This window comes from Sipha flava, unplaced genomic scaffold, assembly GCF_003268045.1.
Source record: "Sipha flava isolate LNK unplaced genomic scaffold, YSA_version1 303_pilon_pilon, whole genome shotgun sequence".
NCBI classification, from domain to species: domain Eukaryota; kingdom Metazoa; phylum Arthropoda; class Insecta; order Hemiptera; family Aphididae; genus Sipha; species Sipha flava.
The window spans coordinates 228698-251667 of record NW_020272979.1 but is presented as its reverse complement, the minus strand read 5'-3'; the positions used below and the strand labels follow the sequence as shown (position 1 = coordinate 251667).

Genomic DNA, 22970 nt, shown 5'->3' with positions numbered 1-22970 from the left:
ACTTTTATATCCTTCATTTTTTTCTAAGATATATTTTAATTTATCTTTAACTATTTTTTCATTAATATTTTTATTTAGTTAGTATTTGTTTAGTATTTATTTATTTATTTAGTATTTATACTAAATATGTTTAAACTATTAAGTAATTTACTATTTGATTCTTTTAAACTTGTGTGTTTTATGGATAATCCAGATAAATATAATTTAAAAATCCTAAACTACATTTAAGTACGCGTAAAAATGTACGTCGTAGTTATATTTTTTTTGTAAAATCACTTTGAAAATAATAATTTATTCATTTTATCACGTGAAATATTCAAAAATTGCAATAATTGCAAAAAATTGCAAAATCGTTGAAAATTGCATAAAATTGCATTATTAAATTAAATAGGAAGACTGTCATTAATCTGATTCGTATACACATTTGATCAGATTTGATTTAGTGGGTATCAATAAAAAGTTGCAATATCAACTAAATCCGCTCTTTAGTGATGATCTACTCCACACAGGGCATGCATATTCGACCACCGAGAAACATAGAGCTAGTGCAGAGATTCTGTTTCGGTACGAGCTCCCCATTTTTATCTAACCAGTTTTCGCAGTAGATAATTTCTAGCGGATATTTTTCGTTTTAAGGCAAAACAGTGCTCTTTATAGTTGAGTGATCTATCAAGGTTAACACCTAAATATTTAGGATAGGGTGTGTGTTGTAACTTAACTCCTTCCCAGGTGATATCCAGTTTTATAGATGCTAGCCTGTTTTTCAGATGGAACGCATATACTTGAGTCTTTGGTGGGTTAGGCTTCAGCTTCATACTTCTGTAGTATGTTGTCATGATTTTAAGTGAAGTCTCCAGTTTAGTTTCTACTCCTTCAAAATTGTTATCTTGGACTGCTTTCGCTGTATCATCAGCGTAAATGAAATGCTTGGCATCTGGAATGATCGGCTGGTCGTTCATAGAGATATTTAAAAGGATTGGAGCCAGGACACTGCCTTGTGGAAGTCAATTTTTTTGCTTTATCCATCTACTTTTCTCGCTTCCTAGTGTCACTTAGTATTTTTTATGTTGGAATAGTGTCTGTATTATCCGCGTAAAACCTTTGTCTCTAGTTAGGTTGTAGATTTTCTCAAGTAAAATTCTGTGGCTGCTGTCAGGTCTATTAGGGCTACTCCAGTAATATATTTCTTTTCAAAACCGTTTTCAATAAACTAGGTCATATTTAATAATTGTCCCGTACACGATTTACCTTTCCTAAAGCCTGCTTGTTCTTGTATTAATTTTTCGTCAATATATTCCATTATGCGATTGAGTACCATTCCTTCGAATACTTTGTATAAGTAACATAATAGTGATACAGGCCGGAAATTTTTGGGACTTGTTGGTTCTTTACTTGGTTTTAAAAGAGCTATTATATGAGCTTTTTTCCAAATTTGGGTAGTTTGTAGGTAGATCTTATTTCAATAAACAGCTCTAGTATCCATTGTTTGGTTTTTTGGGCCAAATTCCTTAATTTGCTCAACACACATATCATCCAGTCCAGCGGATTTCCTATTTTTAAGCATCTTTATGGCTTCGTTTAGTTCTTCTATGTTGAATTGCTCTTTGAAGTGCCCATATTCTTCATATACAGTTGTGTGTTTTTTCTCGGTTTTCTTGTGGTTTGTATCGCTCTGATATTTTCCGTTTAAGAGAAGTTGATGCGCGATTTGATCTGATGTAGTTATAACTTGTGAATTCCTTTGTTTTGGATCATTATTTAGTTTCTTCATTAAGCACCAGGCTTTATGGCTACTGTGTTTCATATCTATGCTTTCTACTAAATTTATCTAATTTGTTTTCCTTTCTGTACCTATTGCTTCTAGTAAAAATTCACTTTTATTTATGGTTTCAAATCTAAAAAGGTCCTTCTTATACATTTCGGTGTATATATTCATGTATTCTATTAGCTCTGAAGAAAGGCCGGTTATGTATTCTGTTCTATAGCCCCTTTGTATATGATTTCTCGATGCTCTTTTAACTATATTCTCAAAAATCTCGTAATTTTCTGTGGTTGGAGCGATTTTTATTATCTCCGAATCAAGTTCGGTTCTGGAGTCATTCCAATTAACCTTTCCAACTAGCCAAATTAAACTTTCTTTTCATTGGCACTATAGTGAGTTTAAGGACAGCATTTATTGAACATACAATTGGTCGATGTTGGGTGCGCAAGATTGGTTTTCTATTGTCTTAACGCACTGCTGTCTAATAGTTTCACTGACCATCATCAAATCTGGGTTATACTCCCTTTTCCATCTTGCACTATTGAAGGATGGAGGTAGCTTAGTACCATGTATGATCGACGATTGGTTTCCATCTGTCCATTATTCAACTCGGCCTACATCGTCATTTGTATTTTCATATCCCCATTCTATGTGATGGCTATTGAAATCACCAGTTATTATTTTTGTTCTTGAATTGTTAAAATTATCAGGATTGTGGAAAGTAAATGGAACATTAGGTGGTTTGTATAATGATGTAATTGTGCAATTAGCTAATTCTATCGCTAAAATTTCTATTCCTTCAAAATTTGTTACATTTGATGACTTTATTTCCAACATAGGTTTGGTAAAAATAACACTTCCATGTTTATCACGTAGTATTTCAGCTACCAATTTCATCCCTCGGATTTTTGGTCTATCCCGTTCGTCGCCTTTATGTGTTTCCTGGACACAGATAATATCGCATAGTGTTTCCTTACATACATTTGCTGGGAGTATTTCTTTGTCACTTGACAAACCCTCGGTATTTATCGAGGTTATCGTCAGGGCTGGCCTCGAGAAGGGCCTTTTTATAATTGACTTAGAGTTTTTATTTATCATGTGTGATTTAAAAGACCTGTGCCCCGTGGTGGAAAGATTAGCCGTTTAGTGATAGTATCACTAAATCGTTGCCTAGGGTGTACCGCGTAGAGGTTCTTTCCGTACACCCCTGGTATTGAATGAATAATATCGAATCATTTACTAACCGCCATATTGGTTCAAAAATCATAAGTACCTATGTACCTACTCAAATGGTCGAATGGTGTCGTATAATAATTCTTTTTTAGTAAAATAGTTTGCACGCGTAGTGAAGGATTTGTTTACATAAATCAGTCATCACACTATAGTCTATACTCTATACTAGATATGAGAATTATGACTCACTTTAATGCAGGTACGTAGGTATTTTAAAAGGGGGTGTTATTAAAAATTAATCGACAAAACTATACAACAAAATAATAACTTTACGTATATTTTATTGTACAAGCATACAAATACTTTAGTATATTATACATGAATATCTGTTCATGTATATTATATTAATGTATGAGAAAGTGTTTAAATATTTTACTAAAATTTCAGATGAACATTTGCTTCTTATATATACTATTTGCTTCTTCTTGTATATTTTAAATCGTGTTTTATATTTTAAAACGATACAAATTCACGACTTTAGTTAATTAGATAAAACAATATAATAAGCCGGGTTCTGGCATTACATTAGTGTTATCATAATATGTATATATTTCGTTATGATAAATATGTGTTCATCACGATTTATGATGAATTTTTACCTTTATAAGATTCAAGTATAACATAGTCAAAGAGGGTGTTACTACACCCGTAACACCCCCCTGGCTACGCGCCTGCTTTAGTGGATCAATTCACTCAATTCAATTCACTTAAGGAGCCTCACCACCATGTCTTTTTTTAACAAAAACTACTGTTCCTAATTTCAACGCTACGTGTCGACAATTATCACGATTTTCATTCTGAAAAAATATATGGGTTCTCCTTAATATTTAAAAGGGAACGATCTAGCCACATTTTTAATTTTTGTAATTTGAATTGCAATAAATATTGTTGAAAATTCAAAAAAAATACAGAATTTCAAACTTAAATATTTAATTAACTAAATAAAATTTTTAATATGTGCCTCGATCGATCCCTCGTACATGTTGTGGAAAAAAAGAATGGTTTTTCCAAAATACAAATCGAGATAATCATTGCAACGTATTGCTTGAATTAGAATCCAAGGTTAGAGTGAAAAATAAACATTTTTTTCGCGATCACAATATTACGTTCTGACAAGTACGTACGAGTGCGTTCGAAAGCCCTCCGTACCGCTACATGCTGCGTTAAGATAATGAAGCTATACACCAGGGGTGTATTTAGGGGAGGGTGATATGGGTGTTGGAACACCCCCCATCGACCATATTTTATGGTATTTTACCAAGTAGCAAACTTATTTACGGTATAATTTAAATAAACGTAAGTATATGTGAAATCATTTTCATTAATATAATAATTTATATAAATACATGGTGTTTATAAATGTAATACGTGGGGGGCAGAACCTCCACTTACTATGAGTTTATTAAATTTTAAAACGCCCCCGTTAAATAAATCCTGGATACGCCACTGCTATGCACTGTAATATAATTAGATACGTTCATGTTCATATTTTTAATAAATTTCTTACCGAATTTCAAACCCATACTTATATAAAACTAAATGGCATATCTCAAATAACGATTATTTAACATGATTTTTTACTTTAATTTAAATATACAGAGTGTTTCTGGAATGGACGAGGACATTAGTATACATGTACCCGCTGTGATGGCCCAAAGTAGATTTTTTTTTAAATTTTTTTCAATCTCTAAAATTTTGGTTTATTCAATTTATTTTTAAGACATTACCTTAAATGTAAAAATAAACACTTTAGTTATATTTTTTGCAAAATTCTCATATGAATTGAGACGTCACACTGTTTTTAGGCTTGTCGCGTGTTTTTCACGCTTGAATCGCCGACTAAAAAAAAAGTCGTATGATACATCAATTCGTATGAGAACACTTCACGATAAACAGTGAAGAAAGTAGTTTGTTATCAGTTAACACACATAAGTAATTAAAACAGCTTTAACATTGTAAAAAAATCATAATTAAATACATTTTGATTTTAAAATCAATTTTTATTTACAAAGTTGTTCAATGAGACCCCCGTTAACTTATATGCACTTTTCTACACGACGATGTAATGAACTCCAAGTTTTTTTCATTTCATGTGACGAATGATATCATCTACATTATTAATTCTCATCAAAAGTTCATCTCTATTATTTACTTTTTTGACATAAACTTGTTTGTTCATAAAACCCATAAGAAAAGTCACATGGGTTAAAATCAGGACTGCGTGGTGGCCATGTTATGTCTGGGCTATATTGAGAATTGTTTCTAGCTCCTCTACCTATAAGTTTGTCAAGGAAAAGATAATGTAATTGTTGTCGGACTGCATTTGTATGATGAGGACATAAACTACATTGATTCTTGTTCTTCCAATGGTACATTCTCTAATAGTATCAGATCATACATAATGAAATGTAAAAATCCCTGACTGTTCCATCTAGCCGGTATCGTAACCTGTTGTCGTATGTTGCTCGGCGGTGAACGGGTAAAATAATATTATTACGTAACTTTAATACATAGACTTCTATACTAACTTGATAAACTACTCATCGAATTTATCATCAAGAATGATGAAATCTGGCGGAAGTGTTCTTATCATACATCTACCACGTTTTCGGTCGGCAAAAAAATATTAAATACTTGCTGATTACTATTCTTACTATTTCTTCAATAAGTAAAATTTAAATAAATGAAAAGTCATATAAGTTAAATATAATTAAGAGAAAAAAACAAATACTGTATTTTTTACGAAATAAACATTTTTAATATATTAGTTTAAAATTAAAACATACAATATTTATCACAAATTATAAAATACAACTAATTTAGTTAATTTATGTCGTTTATTAACAATATTTGAAGTTTTTGCTTCAGCAACATGATGTAATTGTATTTATAAATATTTTTACAGATTACTATTACTTATTACTAAACTTAATGTAAGATTTTGTAAAAATAAATTATTGGAACACGTCATATTTTGTAAAATATTGAAATTATAACAATCATTCTTGGCTGAAATTATTATTTTTACAGATAAACCAGATAGAAGTAAAATAGCAGGTCAGTTTGATCAAAAAATTCCCAATGAATTTATGTAATTTAAAAACACTATTAGAACTCTTTAATAATCCTCCTCTATTCTTTTACATCAATTAATATGGAATAAAAATATTAATGACTATAGTTTAGTTCACTTTATGTAATAAAGAATTTTATCTTTCAGTAGCGTAGCCAGGATTTTAAAATGGAGGGGTGGAGGGGGCCAAACCCAAAATACTAAAAAAACATAATCAACAATTAACAATAAGTTTGTTAATATAGTAATTTTTATATTAAATTTATCGTATTTAATATATTTTATTTCATTATAATTACATTTCAATTTATTAGTTTAATTATTTTGACTAATCTAACAATAAAAGACGTTGATGAGATTTTGAAAAAAAAAAAATGTTTTTATTATTTATTTCTAACAAAAATCAAAACAAACAATTGGTTGTAGTTAACGCAAGCTTCTATTTTTGTTCATAACAGTTTTCTTTTGAATTGAGGGCCCCAAATCACGAAGGCCTCGGTGCGTCGCATCTACTGCACCACTGCTACGACGCTGTGTAACACGATTATTGATTAATAATTTAACGATAAAACAATTATGTAAATATAACCTCAATACAATTTCAATAAAAATAAACAGGTTAGTTTAATACACGTGCATTTGTATTGAATTATACATACCAAAACTTTAGCATGGTCTAAAAGTCTTTGTTTAGAATGAGCAGCATCTGCTTTGCTATCACTAATCACAACTCTATCTCCAGCACCAAGATTAGGAAATTCAATTTTAACATCGCCACATTCTTTTTCTAATTCGTGTAAACATTCTTTTTGATTGATCACTAAAGTGCCATGATATTTTTCATTGATTTCTACATGTTCTTCGATGACATTACCAATATCGGTTATCATAACTTCAAATTTTGCTTTTGCTTTATTAACATTCTCTTTTTTACCAACAATAGTTATATTTTCATTAGTGGAATCAGTTTCAGACGGGAAAATTATTCTTGTATTCGTTAAATATCTGATCTGGAATCCAAGTATAAAATCATAAATGAACACATTGTACCCTTATACTAAATTATTTTAACAACAGACCTTTTTAACATTGACTCCATTTGTTCCAATTAAATATTTGTGAAACTTCGGATTTACTTTTAAATCATACACATATTTATGAACTTCATCAACCATTGTCTGAATTTGTGTAATAACATTTTTAACATCATCTTCAGGTCCTTTGATAACTATAGTCTATGAATTAAATTTTAGCTTTAAAATAACTGTTTACTACTTTTTTAATAGATATTAGCATTTGGGAAATTTTCTTGAAAATTTACTTATTGTATTAGGGGAGGGGGAGCAATTTCTTCTCTTGAAACAATCGTCTCCTGCTCAAAGAGAGAAACTGCCAGAGGCCAGGTTCGAATCGATGTCTAAGCGTATATCACGCATATAATAACTTATACAATTGATTAAATTGTCATTTTAATTTATAAGTATAATAAATGAGTATATTCTTACATTATCTCCTTTAACAGTTGGTAAATTCAATGTCACATTATCCCCACAATCTTCTTTTATAGATTGAATGAATTTATTCCCAAGATTTACAATGGCATTTCTAACTTTAACATTTCCCAACACCATTTCCTTTGTTATTATGTCTCCCTAAAAATACATGATTGATAAATTAATAATAAAATTGAAAAATAAATAATTTTCATAAAAAACCAACTATTTCATTTTGTATTTCTTTAATCATATCATAAGCGATTAAAACTTTTCTTTTATTGCCCATGACTTTAATAACATCTTTATTGTCTCCTTCACGTGCTAAAAAAATTCTCGTATCAGTCTCTTCTCTAATCTAGAATATTCAATTATATAAATAACAATATTTCTAAAGGTCGAATCACAAAAGTTAATAAATAATAATTACCTTTTTTATAAATATTGCTCTCTTTCCAGCACTAAGTTTGTGAAATTGTTTAAAAATAGGAATTTCCAACACATAGTTGATTTCATCCAATACTTCGGCCAATTTAGCTAATGATTTAAATGCTTTATTTACATCATCGTTCAAACCTTGTATTTTAACTAAATTATTTCTAGCCTCAACTAAAATATCGAACCAAATATTATTTATAAACTCTCAAAATACAAAAAATATAAACATATTAATACTATTAATACTATTAATTACCTGGACTGGGGAATATAATTTTAACATTAAATATTTTCTGAAGTTCTCGAACTTTTTCACCATTGAATCCAATTATCGCTCCGTGGTGACGTTGATCAATTGTTATTTCTTTTTCAATTTTACTTTTCAACTTAATTATAATTTCCTCCAATTCCTAACAAAAATTTTAATTATTAAAAAATTAGGAAAGAAACTATTTGATGGAAATTTATTAAAATACCCGATTTCGTTAATACATAATACTTGTAATTTTTTTTCTAAAAAAAAACATTAGAAATCTTTTAAAAACTTTTAAACCTATAAGTAATATTAAAATTAAAAGTTCATTGAATTTGTATAGAGTTATATCAAAATTCAATATTAAAATCCTCATTAATTTATTTTTTACTATAAAAGTATAATAAAAATTATCGGCATTTTAATTTAGAAATCGTGAAATTTTCAAATATTTATTAAAAGATTTAATTTTAATTTAATTAATAAAATAAATAAACTAGTACGGTCACAATTAACCACTTTGAAAATAGGCATTATCTATTTTGTCAATTTTTCTCCAACCTATTCATTCTAGCCATTCTTTTTGAAAATTAATTTACTTTAATGTGTTAAACTTAAATTCTGATTCATTAAAACATAATTTTGATACATACTTGAACTACTTTTTTCGTGGAATCCTTTGTTCCAGTTATACAAATTATGTCAGCCGAATTTTTCATACACGGTATTTGAATACGTGCTCCTGTACGTTTTTCAATATTCTTAAGATTAAGTCCTTGTTTGCCCAATAACGTACCTCGATGTTCTTTTGGAAACGGTGTAGTAGTAGTTTTAATCTGAAATTTTAATGTTTTAGTTAAAATTGCTAAAAAAAAAATATTTTTTTATTTATTTATCCATAATAAAACTATAAAATAACAAATGATTCATTAAACATTTTAAATTATTATGCACATTTATATATTATAATATTAAAAAATAATAATAATAATAATAATAAATTATTCATAATTTGTACACAACAATATAATAAATATTATTTTTATCAGTTTATCTTATTAATTCCAACTTAATTAAAATTTATTTACTTGAGTTTGTTCGAAGGTGATAATTTTTTGTTTTGCTCGTTCAACATTAACTCTATTGCCGCTGATTTGTAAAGTCAGATCCATGGTTTTTGAAACACAAATCTCTATTCCTACATTACACTCTTTCCCAATTTTCATATATGCTTCCTTACATTTTTCATGCTCTAATTGACTATTCCTGTCCCAATGTCTGTCTTGGGCAGGTATAGTAATTATCTATAAATTTTACAAAATAAAAATTAAGATATTTTATTATTTATATTTTAGATATAAATCAACAAAAACTTTCTAAACTATTACTATTCATACAGAAAAATGTTATTTAAAATCATAATAATGATGTTCTTTAATATGTAAATTATCGTTCTATAATTTTTATGTTATTTTTTATTTAACTTTTGACACAAAGTTATTATAGCTCAACAATTAAATCATGTAAGATAACTAAGTATGCATTTTAAAATTAATATACAATAATCATTATCATAAAATAATATTAGTAAAATATAATAATTTGAGATAATTATAAAATACGAGTTAATTTTAATTGACCAATTAAAATTTAAAGTAACGGATAACATATCAACTGGTTAAAGACGTGATCATTTAAATGAATAAAGTAGAAAAGAATTTGGGCTTAGGAGTAAGGTGATTGCATAGAAGAGCTATAATTATAAAAGAAAGGTAAATATAAGATTTATTAATGCCAGAAGATCTGAGATAAATTGGAAAACGGTATATCATCCATAGGACTATTTGGTAATTGGATATTATTAGAACCAGTGATGGAGGCGCAAAAAGCTTTGGAAAAAAGTTTGATAAGAGGAGACGTGAGTACAATATTTTTATTTTGATGATTACAAGTAGGTTGTTTTGCGACGTTTAAGAAGTAATTTATGTTTAGAACAACCTTTATAGTTGGAAGTATGATCACCCGCGCAAAAGCCGCACTTGGTTAAACTGCCTTTCTCTTTGATGTAACTGTTTCAAGAGTGATTTCCCCTGCGTTTAACACAGCGTGAAGGATGAAGGATCACCATCATTTCCGGTATGGTGATGTTAATAGTTAGCGTAGAGTGACCGTAGCTATGTCAATTTAGACACTGAGATGAATCACCAAAAGTCTTATTGGGTAATTCGACTTAAATTTTAGTGTGCAACATTGATGATTCATTAAAAATTGTATTTGGATTAATTGCAACAATGAACAGCGGAAGCGTATGGCCATTTTGAATAATATTCGTAATTCTTTTGCGGGAATCTAATTCCCATAGGGCATCTGATATATATAGTGTCCCGATGTTTTTATATTGATGGTAAACAAAAGATTCTTTGGTTATATTATGTACGTCATAGGAGGTGTCGAGTTTGATTTCTTTGTCCACTTTGCTCGAAAAGACAGTGAAACGATTAGGCGAAACTAATAGTTTAGTGTTTTTCCCCGTATGGATTGGAGAATTATGCTATGATAGCAGCGACCGTTTGGGTTTGGTAGTAAGCGGAAAGGGTATGTTGTTCATCTTGAAAGTGAAGTCGCATAAATACGATATATAATACCGTGAATACTTGTATAATACCGTGAACTGAACTAACTTAACTTAAATAAACTAATAGAGTAACTTAACTAAAATTGCGGTAACGGAACGGGCAAATTATAATCGCACTGACATGCGACCGTGTTACAAGTCAATATCAGACTGATCGTTCTAATACTTATTAATTACTATTAAAATGGCATGATAAATTACTTCGTTCACCGTTGAAGATTTAAAATTACTCCGTTTTTTAAATTGTGCAGTCCCAATTTTCTCCGAAGTTTTCAAAACTGGCAAAGTTGGAAATGCAAGATCGTAGTTGTTGCCATTACTCATAGCATCTCCTGAACTCGTTTGGCCAGACACCATTGATACATTCTTCATCATTGTAATTTATGTTCTAGACAATTACTTTCCTGAAACAAAATCTGAACTCTAAAATCAAAATGCGAGTGAATAAAAAAATTTAATTCGTTCGAATTCGATATCAATGTTCAACCAGTATTATGCTTCAGAAAGTGATGTGATACGTCATATAAATCAACTAAATGTTCTTCTATAACTATAAACAACTAACAAACTAAATCACCAATAGTTACAAATATGCAAAATATAATTCTATATCGATTAATAACGACTAGTAATGTAATGTTTTAAGTCTGTATTATCAAACGATAATCGATTGAAAAAATAAAATGTTCATATAAAAATCAAAAATGTATTTAAATATTAACTCTTTCATGCACGGGATTTCATAACTATTTTGACCTATATTGCACAGAAGATTTTTTTTTAGAAAAATTTATGTGATATAATAAATTATTATTCAAGTAAATAATAAGACTTTGGTGTTAAAGAGTTGTCGTTAGTGGGATGACGTATGTTCCACCATGCATTAAGTGTTTAGTTTTATGTTACACTACCAAAGTATACAAATATCATAAACACTTTTTTACTATATATTTATTTAATATATTATTTGTACAAAAATTATGTAATAAATGTATTGTATAATATGTATAATTTCGAGGCATAGGCCTGTAAAATATAAGTATTATATAAATACAATTAAATATTTATCATCCTTTTATTAATATTAAAAATACTGAACAGAAATGTTAAAAAAAAATTACCCATACAAGTTAAATTGCATTTATACGAGTATATATAATATTATATCATGAAATTAAAATTACATTAATGACTTAATTTTAAAACTTAAAAGACAATTGAAATGTACTATTATAATGATTTGTGATATAGTGCAAAACAATTTTTTTGTTTTCCCAAACAAAGGAATATCGCATACTGAGCATACCCATTCCGTTCGAATTTCCTTTTGTTTAGTACTGCATTTTGCACATCTCCTCCTTGTTCCTCTTTTAGGTTGATGAGCAGCTTGCTCGAATCTTATCGTAGAATTTACATGTGGCTTATATTTTTTCACAGCTACTGTCTGTTCTTTTGAAACGTTCTGAATTGATCGTTTTTCGACCAGCGTTTTTGAAACCAAATCGTTAGAAATTTCGCGACGAAAATTCTCCATAGTTATATTCATACCTAAATTATTGTAAATAAAGTTTTTGATAAAATTATAATAAATAATTAATAAAAAAAATTAAAAAAAAACTATATTGTTACCTGATTGTAATTTATATATGACATAAGAGTTAACTACTGCTGCATCAATGAATTGAAAAATAAAGTTTTTGCAACCGTTTTTTGCCTTTCGGTCTATCTGACAGGATTTCTTATTTTGGTCGAACTTATCTACGCAATTCATATGCTTATTATATTCGCTCAATACTATAGGACATGACATCATTGTAGTTGATCCATCTTTACATCGTCTTTGAACTTGCGTAGTTTCCGTTGGGAAAAATTGACAACAAACTCATTATTCTTTTGTCACGCCACTTAACAATTGATGTAGATTTTTCATCTATAGACCAATCATATTCTCCTAATGTTAAATGTTTATCGTTTTTCAATGCTGGTAAAAATTTTCTTGTAGGATTGACTGTTCCACATGCATTTATATTTTTTGATTTTAGATATGTCATTAGAGGGTAGCTGGTAAAATAGTTGTCAAAGAATAAACAATGATTTCTTTTTTGTAAAGGTTGAGATAGTTGTTTTACTACACGAGCACTTAATTGTTTTTCAGCTTTTTCACCAACTTTTCCCGTATAAATTTCAAAGTTCCATAAATAACCTTGTTTGTCAACTAAACACCAAATTTTAAATCCCCTCTTTATCGGGGTTTTCGGCATATATTGTTTGTTAGAATTTCGACCAGTGAATTTTACCATACTTTCGTCAATCGCAATTATTTTGGAGGATTATACGCTCTTTGAAAGTTGTTAAGAAGAGTCTGTATAAATGGCCTAATTTTGTATAATTTATCATACCCAGGCTGATTTTTTTTCGGAATAAGTGAATTATCATTCAAATGTAAGTGAGATAATAACTAACCGAATCGATTTACTGGCATTAAATAACTTATATAAGTATCATGCTAATAGGGTGATGTTGAACAATAATCCCTATAACTGCATTGCTTCTTGATACCCACTAGAAGTTGCATTCCAATAAAACATTTAATTTCAGATATATTTGTTCGCATAAAAGCTTTTCCTGTTTTCAATTGTTTTTGATATGCATATAAATTAGTATGATGAACTATTTGATCAACAATTACATCAGTAAATAAACATTTTAAAATGGTTGTTGGTATACAGTAAACATTGATAAATCATATATTACTGTTGTAGGGCCCTCTGGACTTGTAAATGGAAATAAATCAATTAAAATGTCGTTTTTTACCAAACTGGTTGAATTTCAATCTCAATATTTAATCACATTATTGAAAATATTAAAGTAATATATTATAATATATTTAATATTTATTGTATACTCATTGATTACGAGTATAATATAATCAATAGTGCAATTTTAAATTAATATTCTCAATTCTGTAATGAAATTTAATTTTGTTTAAACGTAATGAAAAATGTTTAATTTAATAATTTAGTGTGTTCAATTATTTTATATAGTGTAAAGTAATAATGTTTTGCCAGCCGAAAACATGGCGGACGTATGATAATCTTGCGTCCCCGGGCTTCACTTCTTTCAATGGAAAACATCGGTAGTTCGTTATCCAGTATAATATAGATATCTGTGTATTATTATAATAATATGAGTTATTTCCTGTCTGGAGGATATATTCACATTTATTGTCCGATTCATATACCGGGTTGTATGAAACCGAACTTTAAATTTATTTAATGATTAGTTCTAACGAGCAGTTAAATATTTTTACAGAAGAGTTTGGGTTGCACTAATCGTACAATAAAAATATATTGGTATTGAACATGTTACCGTGGTTTGTGTAGAAATTTAGGTTTATCACAGAAAAAGTGATAATATCTTATGATCTAGATACCATATCAACAGCTGTTTGAACTTTTATTTTGAATATGTATAATAACAATTGCTAAATTCTACAAGTTTTTAATCTGTCTTCGGGGTTTTAGATCTGTACTTATTTTATAATTTTATTGTTTTTTCAATTTCTATAATTTCAATTATATAATATAAAAAATGGCTGAACATACACAAAAACGGCTGAGAGGAAAAAACTTTACCAAAAGGGAAAAATAGCTATTAATTGACTTGGTATTGACTTTTATGCCCATTATTGAAAATATTAAAGTAATATATTATATTATATTATTTAAAATACTTGAAATTCTCCTGTTGCGTGATAACGTACTGTTACTAAAATTTGAATTTTTGGAGAAATCGCGAAACTTCTACGAGAATTGCGTAATTCTTCTCCAATCAAATTACATAAAAAAACCAAATGTTTCCTTTGATAACCTGTTTTTAAATTTAAAAATGATGTACATTTTAGTGTAATTTTATTAAACTACCATTCATCGTAGGCGTAACTAGGAGTGGCCTGCGACCCCCCTGCCCGAATTTTTGGGTAAATGTATGTGCTTATACACTAGTAAATAAATAATAAATATAATACTAAGAAATTAGTATTAACTTTATTTTTGCCTGCACTATAAAAAAAATATATTGTTTCATATAAACGAATAATTATTCAAGCCAGTTAACATCAATAGAAACCAATAAATAATAATCTAATTAAAAAAAATTCTCTACAAAACATTTTTTTGTAATCTAGCCATCCCCCATACTTAAAGGACTAGTTACGCCAATGTCATTTTAGTCTGTAGTTGTCTAATGTCAATGTCAAACAGTCCAATGTCTGTAGTTCTTACCTATATATTATGATAATAATATATATGAGTGAACTTGGCCAGGGTGGTGGGGTGGGAAGTCCGGATGGGCCGGTAGGATTATTAATAATTTTTACTGCATTATAATGGGATATTTTTAGATTTTTGTTATAAATAAAACTTAATACATATTTAGAATATAAATAATATTATAAAACTAGTTTGGCGTTATTAACATTTAAATTTATAACAATATATAGGCTATATATATTTTTAAAACACCTTACATAAATCGACACTTAAAATTGAGATCGTCGAATTCCTCCAAAGGATTTGATCGATCTCTAAGTAACCTTGGTCTAGATAAATGATACAAAATATCCAAAACAAATTCATCAACGAAAATTGATAAACTTGTATCAGAACTTGACATTTTTATTATTTTCAGTTATAACTAGTAAGTAAAATATAGTAAGTAGATACGACCAACTACAGTGTACAGTGACGATAATATTTATAATCAATGGTACTACTGACACCTAAAAACGTACGTTTGATAACTGTAGGATTATCGAATGATTAAAATTTAAAGAGCCAAAATCGGCCCATTAGTTTAATGAGCTGGTAACCTATATTTTAACGGCCCGTTAAAACTATTGAACGTTTAAAGATTGCTTAACGAATCAATAAAAATTTGACGAGCCGTTAGCGCGCTAATGGCTTGTTAAACGTTAAACGGACGTTCATGCAACCCGGCAATACTCTTTTAATCAGCTTTTAAATTCTAGATTTTAATGAATTGTATATTATTAAAAATGATTAAAAGCATATTTTTACTAACTAAACTATTATACGTACCAGACATATTTGAAAAGTTAATAATTTCTTTTTCAATACACATTCCATGATGATCATTTAAATGATTTATTAATAAAACTTTTTTAGAAAATGTTAGCTTAGGACAAGTAATACATTTAGATGATTTTTGTTTTACTTAATTTATTATATCATGTTATTTTTCAAATGCCTTGTAAGTGTAAACTTAGTAGAAAATTGATTTTTGTAAATACTACAATTAAATTCCATTTTTTATTGTATTTAAAATAATTAAATAGAAGTATTATGTTAAAACAAAAAAATCAAAACAGCAATAACTATCTAATATGTTGAGATAGCTTTTAATAATGTTTATTTATATCTACATTTACCCAATTACCTATTTGAGCATTTCATAAACCAGACTTTATCAAAATTTATTACACAGAGGCTATTTATTAAATGTTTTATTGAGTATTAACAATACAATTCACGAACATCTTAAACATAAAAATTCAATATTATCTAATATCTATATAAATTACATTATTTTAATAGTAAGTACAGGTATGAATTATCAAAACCAACTAATGTTACTGGATGGCTAGATACATTTGGTTGCTAATGCTGTTTCGCAACTTTTTTAAAAAATATAAGTACATTACAGTAGAGTTGAAACTGAAAATTATTCTTTAACAACTAAAATAAAATGACAGTATATTATTTACATAAAACGTAATTAAATTTTAAATAGTTTTATTCATAACTCATATTATTATAATTATATTATAGTGATTGATAAGATATATTGATAATATATAGCCTAACATTATGATAGTAATGAATAAATTACGCGCATGCGCAGAATGCATAAGGTGCATTCATGTTTTTAGACTCTCCTCTCTTGAACAGGGCACAAATCAATGATAGTAGTCTAGATGATGATAGTGTTATAGATTACATAAAATTATAAATATAATTTGTGATAGTTTTCCAAAAAGTGATAATGAAACTGCTGCACTACGTGACGTCACTCCGTCGTCGATCTATATCACTATAATAATAATAAAATATCCGTCACAATAATATAATACTTTCATCGGCTATATAACAAATTATTTAATATTGGTTTTCAAATTTTGAATTCTTCAATTTTTGCTATTATTTCAGCTTTACGGCGGTGCGGCCCCCGACAACAACCAGATCGTTGTTGTGGCGGCGTGGCACGACGACCTGTGATCGGTACAGTACATCGTCCTATGCGGTTCGATATCCGCCGGCGATTTTAACCGTTTGATTTGCGTCCGTCGACTCGACGGTGAAATGGCTTATGACGATAACAATTTCGTCCGAAGCATATTCTGCCCGCACGTGGCCGTTTTGTGTTCGGATAAGGCGCAGGAGATGTGTCGGAAAAATAATCTCAGCTTTTGCGAATTGCTCAATCCATTTGCACGGTTAGATGACGGTAAGGAAACCCATCTGTATTTTGATGTTTTTCTGATTTCAATGGTTCCCAGTCAATACAGCAGTGTATTTTTGTATTTAGTTAGTTTCAAAGACCCAAGTGGCAGTACGATAACTGTTGCTCATTTACGAATAGCATTTTCCAATATGAATAGCCCACCATTGCCTGTAACCAAAGAGAGGAGTCGTTTACAGGATTCTGTTAATGTTACTACCGATCCATGTAACATCACAGTTCATATAGGTAATGCATTCATTGCTATTATTGTTTTGAATATTTGATGTTATGATTGTATACTTAATAGGTGGACGAGAACTTATAATACCTGAGAACACACCATGGTTTACAAAGTGGAGAACAACATTTTTACAGATTCAAAACGTATCAGATCATGAATATACTAGACATTTTTTAGGATGTATCCTTTTTAAACATTTTATTTTTTATACTTTTCTTCTATTTTGAACAACCAAATTTTCTTCACTATTATTTAACATCAGGTATAATGGTAATAAGCTCTTCTGATGAAGAACAAGTTACAAAATTAACACAACAAGTGCAACAATCAATTTTACCTAATCAAAATCAATCACCTAAATGGTTTCATACTACAGTATTGAGATATTATGTTGTTTTACATGATGGTTTAGATCCTGATTTGAGCACGTAATTTTATATTTAACATTTAATATATTTGATATTTTAAATCATTTACTAGTTATTTTTATTTTAGATCCAATAAAATTATTGAAACCTTACAGTCAACATATGGACACAGTAGTTGCCATCTTCTTAGATTAAATTCATGTAAAGGTCCTAAAACCGAATCAACGAAAGGTATATGGGATTATTTAAATAATTCATTCAACTCAGATGATAGTACTGAAACTCATGATCAGAGTGGAGAATTTGAGAAAAATTTAAATATAGATGGTTCTCTTATGCATCCATTAAGTCCACAAGAGTATAGCAAGAACTTGAATGGTGAATCAAAAAAAGATAGTCAAAAAGTATATGGTGCTTATTTAGATGAAAATGATTATAACAATATAAGAGAATTGACTAAACATTTTGTTTCAAGATCATTAATACCTTATATTGAATCTCAGATACAATCTTTAAGTGAATCGGTATTCAATCATATATTTTTATTTATTTTAAGTTTAATAATATTATAAATCATTTTTTAATTTTTTAGGTAACAAACAAAAAAGGTGTAAGTCGGTCACTTTTGAGTGCTACCAAAAGATGGTTTAGCACAAATAAACCTACTGCAGCAACTCTTCCACCTACAGTAGTGTTAGTAAAAAAACAATTGTATTCATATTATTGTAATATTTTAATGTTATTATTTTATTTAGTTATAATAGTGATTCACCAGAACTTCAAACCAGACGTTTAGCTGATTTATACATGATTTTGGGGGCTTGGTCTCTTGCTTTTCCATTGTATCAGAGTGCAAAAAGAGACTTTAGTGCAGACAATGCGTGGTTATTATATAGTGGTGCTGTTGAAATGGCTGCAGTTTGTGCTTTAATGTGTCCTGGTATATGTGATATAAAAAAAACCATAGAATATGCTAATGAAAGTGTATTAACATATTTGAATACTTGCAGGTCAATATTTATAATTTTAATTAATATTTAAGTACTTTTAACAATTAATTTGTTATTTCTAATATGTAGGGCTCCACAATTTGCCACAAGAGCTACATTATTGTTATGTGAATTACTTGTCAGTCGGGAAATGTATGGAGAAGCAGCAAAAATGTTTATTCAGATGACAAATGAAGACTCAGATTTACGTAGTGCTTTATTATTAGAACAGGCTGCATATGCTTTTCTGAAATCTCAAAAACCACCTATGTTAAGGAAATATGCTTTTCATATGGTATTGGCTGGCCATCGATACTCAAAAGCATCACAAAGAAAACAATCTCTAAGCTGTTACCAACAAGCATATCAGGTACAGTTTTTTAATTAATCATAATTTAATTGTAAGCCAGTATTGAATTATAATTAATTTATTCTGTAATATAATAACAAATAATAGTTTTGAATTTGAATTCATATTATTATAGGTTTTTGAAGGTACTCATTGGACGTTAGCAGAAGACCATATACAAACAGCTATTGGTCGGCAGGCAACATTTTTGAAACACATTAAACAAGCCTCTGAAGCTTATTCAAAATTATTGGCCAGAGCTTCAAGTCAACCACCAGAACAGCAATCTGCTATTCTGAGAGATTATTTGAATATTAAACTGGTATAATAAATGAAATGTTTAAATGTACATTATCTTAGAGGGATTAACATTTATAGGAATATGCAGCAGAAAAAAATGATTCTTCTATCATCAATTTAGCTCTGCCTCTCATAGATCAGAAAAAAATCAAAATATTATTAAATGCAGATAGTATTATTACCAAAGAACATTGTTTTGATGAAGATTTACTGGATCCCAGGTGGTATAAAATGGAAGAAGATTTAATTACAGAAGCTCGAGGAATACCTCCATTAATATTCAAACCAACCTTTGCTTTTCATGGTAGCAATGATACAATTAAAAATGTGTTGTATGAAAATGGTAAAATAACTCTTTTTTTAATTAGATTTATCTAACATTGTAATTATTTTAAGTTCAATTATTCATATTGTCCGTACAATATTAAATGTCAATAGAATTGGTACAAGTCCAAATGTTATTATCAAATCCATTGAATATATCATTATGCATTGAAAACTTATCATTGACATATGCTTTTGATGAAGGAAAAATATTGGTAGAACCACAAGTTTTAGATGAATTACTGTTAGCACCTTCTAGTACAACCCAAGTAATATATATATATATACATATTAATAATGTAAATCAATTAAATTTAATGTTTTTCATTTCTGTACCTATAGGTTATTCTTGGTTTGAAAACTAGAAGTATTGGGATTTTATCTATAACTGGTATTCAGTTTAGCCTAATTATTCCATCTGTTATGAGTGATGACACAGTTAAACGAGTGATAAATGGTTGGCAATGTTTTGAGACATTAAGTTCTATAAAATTTAATATTCAGCCTCCAACTTCTTTATTGAAGGTAGTAAGCAGTTTATTAATTAATTAATTGCTTAAATATACATGTATTAAAGTTTTATGAGTTATGAGAAAATGTATATGTAATGGACCATCTTAATAAAATAAATGGTTAAAGTACTTGACATTTGCTATTGCAATATGAGTATGTAGAATTAAAGTTAAATATAGCAGAATTTAAACACTAATTCATATTTTCTACTCTACAATTATTGTTGTTAATTAGTTGTCAATTTATGATAATTTAATGTCCTTCACTCTTACTTTTTTATGCTATGTATTAGTATTGCCATGTATTATTATTATTATAAATTAATTAAAAATTTATAATTTAGAAATCAACATGGATTTTTGAAAAATATATTTATGCCATTTGTTTGATTGTCACTTACTGAAAATATAATTGAATATGTTGTCATAGTTTAAAAAACAAAATTTAAATATTTTTACGTATTAGCTTAATTTATTGTTTTTTTTTTTAAATTAGAGAGTTGAAGATAATGTTAAATTAAAAATAATATTATGTCATACTGATTTTTATTGATTTTAGGTTGATTTTGTTGGTAATCAAGTGAATACATTGATTGGTGAAATGAATGTTATACAATTGACATTAGAAAATAGTGGCCCAATACCATTGCATAAAATTTTTGTTTCAACTTCCATTGAAGATTCATTTTTCTCTGAATCCAATCATTCTTGTAAGAACAAAAAAGTTCGGAGTTTACCATTTCAAATGCTTCCAAATTCAAAAAATACAGTAGAATTTTGTTTCAACAGTCCAGACATGGAATCTTTCACTCTTGACTTATTATTTTATTATGAATCTCAACTTGAAACAAAAAAACTCGAGTACAGATTATGCAGAGCTAGCTGGATTATGACAGCAAAACCTTGTGTAAGGATTTCTGCTTCAGCGTTACTCGCAAACCAAAATAGTGAAACCCTTAATCTTAAAACAACGGTTCATAATTTATATAAGGTAAGTTTTTAATTTCTAAATTAGTTGTTATTTTTCAATAAATTATTATTTCAGGGAAATGATATGGAGCAAGTAAAATTAAAGCAAGTACTATTATACAGCTCAGAATGGACTCTATCTAAAAAGATATACCCTCAAGGAAGTTTACAAGATTTAGATCAACAACAGTCATGTCATTTATTCTTACAAGCTTGTCGAATAAATGCAAATGGTATTTCTAAAATTAATTTTGATAACGAACAATTTGCACAATCTGACATGTGTGAGAAATTTGTTTGTATGACCAAATCATCAAAAGAAACTAAAATGCCTAAGTTTGATAGACATAAAGTTCAATCAAAAGTTATGAAATGTATTGATCTCGTTTTGGCAATTTTATGGCAGGTAATGTGATCTGAATTAATTGATTCATACAGTTTTTTTTTTTTTTTTTTTGATTATATATCTTATTACTTTAGTTTATTTTTAGGTGGTAATCAAAGATCATTCAAATCAATTGAGAATTATATGTGGTATTCACAGGGTTTCATTGACTAAATTAAATGCAAGTGTTGCATGGCCTGAATTTGGATGCTTAGATTCATCAAAATATATTACTAAGCCTATCAATAGATTAAAAATATTTGGACCTGATCGAAATATACATCCATTTGATGGGACTCCTTTACTCAATGATACAATAGGATTGTTAGAATCGCCTATGAATCGGTTACTTATTGTTGCTTTTTCACATCCTAGTACTATTACACATTCATTTGTTGACAAAAAGTAAGTTTCCTTTTCATAGTATTGTTCAGTATATTGAAGTTATAAATTTATCTTTAATTTTATAGAATGTGTATTGTGTCTGTACTGATAATACTTAAGAATTGTGTTGAACATGAAGTTGAAGTTAAAATTGAAACAGATACGGCTAGTTCAAAGTTAGTATTATTCATTCATTTTTTATTAATGTAATTATGTCTATATAAATAATGTTGAGTTAATAATTACTGTAATTTTAATTAATTATCAACTTTTCTATATTTATTTAACAAATTTTGTGTATTGACTACCTTTAATATTCAATTTTAAACAATTATGCAAAATAATAAGATTTTATATTAAATCAGTTTTGTTTATTTTTTAGATCAGACATCGACAATCAGCATTTTTGTTGGATTGGAATGACAAACCCAAAGCCATTTTTCTTGCCTGTGTTGGCCACACGCACTATTAGACTATATGCTGCAGTTGCATCTCAAGGCTGTTATAAAACCACGTCTAAGCTTGACATATTAGCACGACCACATGTGTCTACCCAACATGCATTCCTAACCCAAATTATTTCTTCTTCTTCTTTATTAGTCATTAAAGACCCTAAATCTGAGGTAACTAGTTAATTTTTGCTACTTCGCTTAGGTCTCAATTTATTATATATTTTATTTTTCATAAAAGAAAAAAGTCATAAAAAAAAACATTATACTTATAAATATATATTATATAAA

General features: G+C 28.5%; 3 protein-coding genes across 3 annotated transcripts; 1 reads left to right on the top strand and 2 right to left on the bottom strand.

Annotated features, from left to right (window-relative positions):
* Positions 1 to 7065: 7065 nt before the first annotated feature.
* On the bottom strand, positions 7066 to 12286 carry LOC112686293 (vigilin-like). Its single transcript, XM_025558504.1, has 10 exons — positions 12194 to 12286; positions 11089 to 11291; positions 9341 to 9556; positions 8906 to 9088; positions 8256 to 8409; positions 7992 to 8170; positions 7788 to 7919; positions 7574 to 7720; positions 7218 to 7303; positions 7066 to 7078 (listed from the first exon to the last, which is right to left on the bottom strand). The coding sequence occupies exons 2-10, from the start codon at positions 11260 to 11262 to the stop codon at positions 7066 to 7068; spliced, it is 1284 nt and encodes a 427-aa protein (XP_025414289.1). The 5' UTR covers positions 11263 to 11291; positions 12194 to 12286.
* A 430-nt stretch (positions 12287 to 12716) lies between these two features.
* On the bottom strand, positions 12717 to 13187 carry LOC112686292 (piggyBac transposable element-derived protein 2-like). Its single transcript, XM_025558503.1, has one exon. It carries the CDS (start codon positions 13185 to 13187, stop codon positions 12717 to 12719), a length of 471 nt encoding a protein of 156 aa, XP_025414288.1.
* Positions 13188 to 16873: 3686 nt separating this feature from the next.
* LOC112686268 (trafficking protein particle complex subunit 8) lies at positions 16874 to 22950 on the top strand. The gene is made up of 17 exons (XM_025558469.1): positions 16874 to 17412; positions 17494 to 17655; positions 17717 to 17830; positions 17913 to 18078; positions 18146 to 18542; positions 18611 to 18711; positions 18774 to 19028; positions 19098 to 19377; positions 19493 to 19678; positions 19735 to 19999; positions 20095 to 20249; positions 20323 to 20505; positions 21052 to 21483; positions 21538 to 21867; positions 21953 to 22251; positions 22317 to 22406; positions 22613 to 22950. Exons 1-17 carry the CDS (start codon positions 17268 to 17270, stop codon positions 22863 to 22865), a joined length of 3813 nt encoding a protein of 1270 aa, XP_025414254.1. The 5' UTR covers positions 16874 to 17267; the 3' UTR covers positions 22866 to 22950.
* The last annotated feature ends 20 nt before the right edge of the window (positions 22951 to 22970 follow it).